The sequence below is a fragment of the Mytilus trossulus genome, chromosome 9 (genome assembly GCF_036588685.1).
Source record: "Mytilus trossulus isolate FHL-02 chromosome 9, PNRI_Mtr1.1.1.hap1, whole genome shotgun sequence".
NCBI classification, from domain to species: Eukaryota; Metazoa; Mollusca; class Bivalvia; order Mytilida; family Mytilidae; genus Mytilus; species Mytilus trossulus.
Window position 1 is genome coordinate 55226012 of NC_086381.1, and position 5612 is coordinate 55231623.

General features: G+C 31.6%; 1 protein-coding gene across 1 annotated transcript; it reads right to left on the reverse strand.

The window, feature by feature from the left end:
* Window positions 1-399: 399 nt before the first annotated feature.
* LOC134683136 (uncharacterized) lies at window positions 400-5098 on the reverse strand. Its single transcript, XM_063542251.1, has 3 exons — window positions 5040-5098; window positions 4343-4535; window positions 400-1890 (listed from the first exon to the last, which is right to left on the reverse strand). The coding sequence occupies exons 1-3, from the start codon at window positions 5081-5083 to the stop codon at window positions 1753-1755; spliced, it is 375 nt and encodes a 124-aa protein (XP_063398321.1). The 5' UTR covers window positions 5084-5098; the 3' UTR covers window positions 400-1752.
* Window positions 5099-5612: the final 514 nt, after the last annotated feature.

Sequence of the window (5612 nt, forward strand, 5' to 3'; positions counted from 1 at the left end):
ATTTATGGTTATACTATGTTATTGCTGATATTTGCATGCGTTATTTATTGAGATATACATATATATGCATACTGGACAAGAATAAAAGTCATTCTTTTACGCTGGATTCATCATTTTATATATGATTATGCTGGAGTCAACATATTACACTCAAAACAAGACAAACTAACGGAACACTATCAATAAGCAATCATACGGAATTAAAAGTACACTCGACCCCTACTCGCCCGCCTGTAACAATATATTATGGAGAACACGATTTTATACATGTGTGTCACAATATTAGGATACATCATTAACTAAGTTTTTTCAACAAAATGTTTTATTCAACAAATGTTATCATATAAACATAATAAATAAATATGGTGGTTTTCAAATTGACCAACCAAATGTGTTTTGTAAACAATGTTGATCGTAGAAGTCTCTCGTTCTGCCTATCTCTCTTGTTTTTCTTTCTACGCCAGCTCATATATAATAGACAACAAATGTACTCATCCCAATCTCTCTCTTTCTCTTTCTCTCTCTAATATATAGTTGTACAACCTTCTTAGCACACATATACACACAAGTTGCGATATCCACATAAAATAACATGTATCTTTAAGATACATCCCGAATTTACACAACAAAAGAGCTTTGAAATCAAAAGAAAATGTGTTTTTAAAAAACGTGATCATAATAAATTGTGTGTACAAATGGTATGAAAAAGATCCAGCATGGTCATGATATCATAAGCTCGGACGGGATATACACTGCTTATTTACAGTTTTAATTTTACAACACAAAATAATTGATCTTTCTTTTGGTTGTTCATCGCCGTATGGTGTTGATAACCAATCTTTGATTGTCAAACTTTAAAAATGAGAATTCAGAGAAAAACGGATATATGGAAATAAGAGGTGCCCGGAAGGGCTAAATACATATTATTTAGTTAATGCATAGACTTTTAACAAGAGGTGCCCGGAAGGGCTAAATGCATATTATTAGTTAATGCATAGACTTTTAACAAGAGGTGCCCGGAAGGGCTAAATACATATTATTTAGTTAATGCATAGACTTTTAACAAGAGGTGCCCGGAAGGGCTAAATACATATTATTTAGTTAATGCATAGACTTTTAACAAGTCCCACTTTTGAAGTTGCCATTTTGCTCCCTTATCTATTTCAGAATCCATGATCAACATCCATAAATAGTTTATATTCAGTGTCATTGCACAATCAACCTCAATAATGAACCCTATATCAACCTGGGTTCCTGTCATACATGTATATGCGTAACAATAGTTGTTAGCAATCTTGTGAGTGTCCACTGATAGCTATGTTACTTTAGTATTTTATGATGAATGTAATTTACGTTGTACATCAAGGTTTTGTATCCATTCCTTTTTGTAATTTCAAATTACCATAAAAGTGTGACTTCAACCTTTTATAAGGAATTTTCAGACTAAGACTGTCGATTTGCATACAAAACATAATTAGAACATATAGAAGTTGTACGTAAAGACAGTTTACAATTGAAAATAAAGCAGTTTATAAAAATGGGTAAAAAATGTATTTGTATCAAAAAATATATCCGCAAAAGGCACTTTTATAGTTTTTGAACAACCTTGGTTTTTGCATCGTTTTGTTTAACATATAGAAGCACCAACTCTGCTAGCAATGTTTCAATGTTCATCAACTTCTATAGTCTTTCATGGCAGCAGGTAAACTGCAACCTATCGCTATAAGGCCTCCATTTTTAATGGGTGAACTCTTAGAACATTCCCTTGTATACGCCGTATCCTATTGTTCCTCCAAGTGCCATGAACAGAACTATTATTGATGCAAATAATATTCCCAGTAATATTTTTCTGTGTTTGTGCTTTTTCAGGTCATTTCGAAAAGGCATTGTCTGAAAAAGAAAAAAGAAACAATATAACTAGTGCACAATCTTGTCGGAAATTCCCCGAATGCGTACAATGTAAATTCAGACAGCGCTTAGCATATCTCGAGCAATAAAATCCATGTACTGTTGTAAGTGGATCACATATTTGCGCTGAATACCATATTACAATTACAGTGCGTGTGAGCACTAAAAGGTACAGATGTCTTTCATATTGGATTTTTTTTTTTTATTTTGTAATAAAACAATGAATTCATTGTATTTTGCTAAGAAATATATTAGAGTTATCTTCCATTTCATGATTGTATATTTGTAGTTGAACCTTTTTTTTTTTATTACAGATTCATAAACCTTGCAGTTCAAATTTAATTTGAAAAAACCAAATTCTTGATTAGAATCGCAATTCCTATGCACATCAAATCATAACTTTATATCAATGCATATTTTTTTGATTGAGTTAAGTCTGCTAATTGATATTTTATCGTATGTTTTTCTATGTTGTGATGTTATGCTATTGTTTCAGAAAAAGGGAGAAGGTTTGGGCCCATTAAAACGTTTAATCCCGCTGCAAATGTTTGCACCTGTCCTAAGTCAGGAATCTGATGTACAGTAGTTGTCGTTTGTTTATGTAATATATACGTGTTTCTCGTTTCTCGTTGTTTATATAGATTAGACCGTTGGTTTTCCCGTTTGAATGGTTTTACACTAGTAATTTTGGGGCCCTTTATAGCTTGTTGTTCGGTGTGAGCCAAGGCTCCGTGTTGAAGGCCGTACTTTAACCTATAATGGTTTAATTTTTAAATTGTTATTTGGATGGAGAGTTGTCTCATTGGCACTCACACCACATCTTCCTATATCTATGGATAGAGGATATAAATAATGATCACTACACTGCACTTTTTGTTTGACCTATCAAAGGTATTGATCAACCTTAGGAGATATACATGTAGATATCAAGTCAGAAACACAGGGTTGTATGCACCCTTAAGACACCACCCCCAACCCCAAACGGCAATGAAAACGAAAGGGACTAAATAAAATAGTTACTCATTGCAAAGTGTTTGATTCTTTATTCTTTTGAATTGAAAATTGACATTGAATCATGCTTTGACGTGGTTCTATTTTTTTAACTACAAAGGGGATTTTCTATCTTCCTATTTCCTTCCATAAACAATACAACTAATAATGTTTTTCGTTAAAGGAAGAAACAAAGAATCATTGTAAAGTTATCACGCAAAACCCCAATTATGATAATTTCCGATTTATAAATGTGTCTATATATGGCTAAAACGGATATAAGTAATCACTTAACATCAACATTACTACAATTATTATACATGTATATAAGGTTTTTTTAACGTATTTTCCGTGATTTAAATATTTTTAATTGTATCGAGGTTTTGCACCTTTTCACAGAAAGTGAAAAAAGAAAAAAAGTATTAAATATGATTATATGTACATGTATGTGTCGGTATATTCCCATCAAAAGAATGCATAAAACAATGTAATGTTTTACAAGTGTAATATCGGACTACTTTTGAAACAGTTGATGTTGTGCATGTAAGATTTGTATAAATATAGCCACAATATCGTATTAACTATGTAAAAATTGTATAGATATAGCCACACTATCGTATTTACCATGTAAAAGTCCCTATCTACTAAGTATCTTTGGGAAACCAAAATTATCAAAGTTATCAAGAACGCTAAGATTGCTATACAGTACTGATCTTTGGTCATTGTATTTTTTTCCCCTGTTGAGTAGTTTGAGATGAGAAGTGTAAAAATTGAGAGTCGATGACGATTTACGTACTAGTATGTAGTGTTCATATTGTTTCGAATCTGTTATGAACCATAAGAGGAAATGAAGTAATTTTGGACAAAGGTTATCTGTGCAACATATTTACCAGAAATATCTAAATCAGAATGATGAATTGCATCAGAATATTAATGAAACTGTCAATTTACGAAAAGTACAAAGATAGATATATTCAAATAAGGTTGTTTCTCTGTCCTTGGATTGGGATAAACACGAATGAAACAGCAACCCCACAAGAAAATATAGCCAAGACAGCACACAGTTTATAACTACAAACCTTTATTGAAAGGGTTTAATCACAGACACTAGACGTTCTGTCAATAGTATAAATTATTGGCAATGGGAAGAAAAAAGTGCCAATATTTTTATACTATTGACAGAACGTCTAGTGTCTGTGGTTTTATACACTATGTGAACCTCTACAAAAGCTGCGGAACCGTAGCTCATTGGTCCTTATGTTTTTTTAAGACTATTTCGGGATGGTCCGTTAATAGTCAAAAGAATATATTGGACATAAAGAGCTACGGTTCCGCAGCTACCTCTACATACATGTTAAGATTTTTTTTTATTAAAGAAACAATAAAAGATCTACAATCACGTCCTGGATATTTTTACAGTTTAAATTAAAAAGTCATGACTTACTGTTGGTTGGTATACAGGGAGATAACTCCGATAGTCTATACATTCCTGAGAGGTTTTTTTCATTGTCATTAACTGACTTTGGATGTCTTCATCTGGCATATAAACAGCTAACATATCACATTTTGCTTTTTTCTTTTCTTCGTTTTCTTTTTGGCTACCCATTACAATATTTGTGTTGTACATTTTTGGTTTCCTGAAAATAAAGATTTTCATGTAAAATTAATTAATCATTTTAATTCAGAACAGACCAGAAATGCAAGGTGTTAGTACTTAAATTCCAGTTTCCTTTAATGTTTCTCAGCTGTGTATGGGACTGATAACATTTGACTTCATTGGACTTTTCTTCTTATTTTATGTAAATTAAATGAATAATTTATAGTTTACTTAAAAATCTTAATCGCTGGAAATAAAATCCTAGCTTTATTACTAAAGTCAAATATCATTTGAGTAGATACATACATTTTCACGTCTTTTTGAATTAATGTAAAAATAATGCGAAGTTTCATATAAGTACTATATGTTATATTTCGTCATAATTATTTATTTATACAAGTCACAAAAACTTCCCTTAACAGTCATGAGCATGTACTTGAACTGAAATACATCATCACGGTATCCGTTGTACTTAAATACATGTATGAGAAACAAAGTCCATTGATCAGTACACAATAAAAACCAAAACTAAATATAGACTTACGTCTTAAGCTTTTCAAACTTTGTGCGACTTCCCGATCGGGTCATGTTTATTAAATTAGTAATACAAATAATAACAATTCACATGTATTTATTGGAATTTTATGTACATTGTATCGGTTTTGTCTTTGATGTTTTTTTTAAAAATAAAATCACATAATTCAATTATCTGATTGAGTGACAGATTGCCTTTGGTGACACGATTATCTCCGAGCAATTATGACACCTTCTAAAGTCAATTGATCAAAGGCTTGTTGTGATTAATACAATCAGTGCGATCTTAGACATATTAGGTGCAATTTGTTGTCTGTAACTATATCAGAAACATTTGAAACAATTGAAAAGCTGCCGATATAGATAGAAACTTTATAAATCGACTTAAAACCAATGTCTCGATATAAAAGGTTGTCGAAGATGAAAGTCATTTCTTCTACACCTGTCATAACACTGAAATAACTTTAACACATCTATTCTATAGTACATGCATGGGTCAGCCTAAAGTGATCTCAGAGCATGCATGTAACAATTTCACTTTGATACATATAGGTGATAGATCAATGTATTTGTGTATGAAACT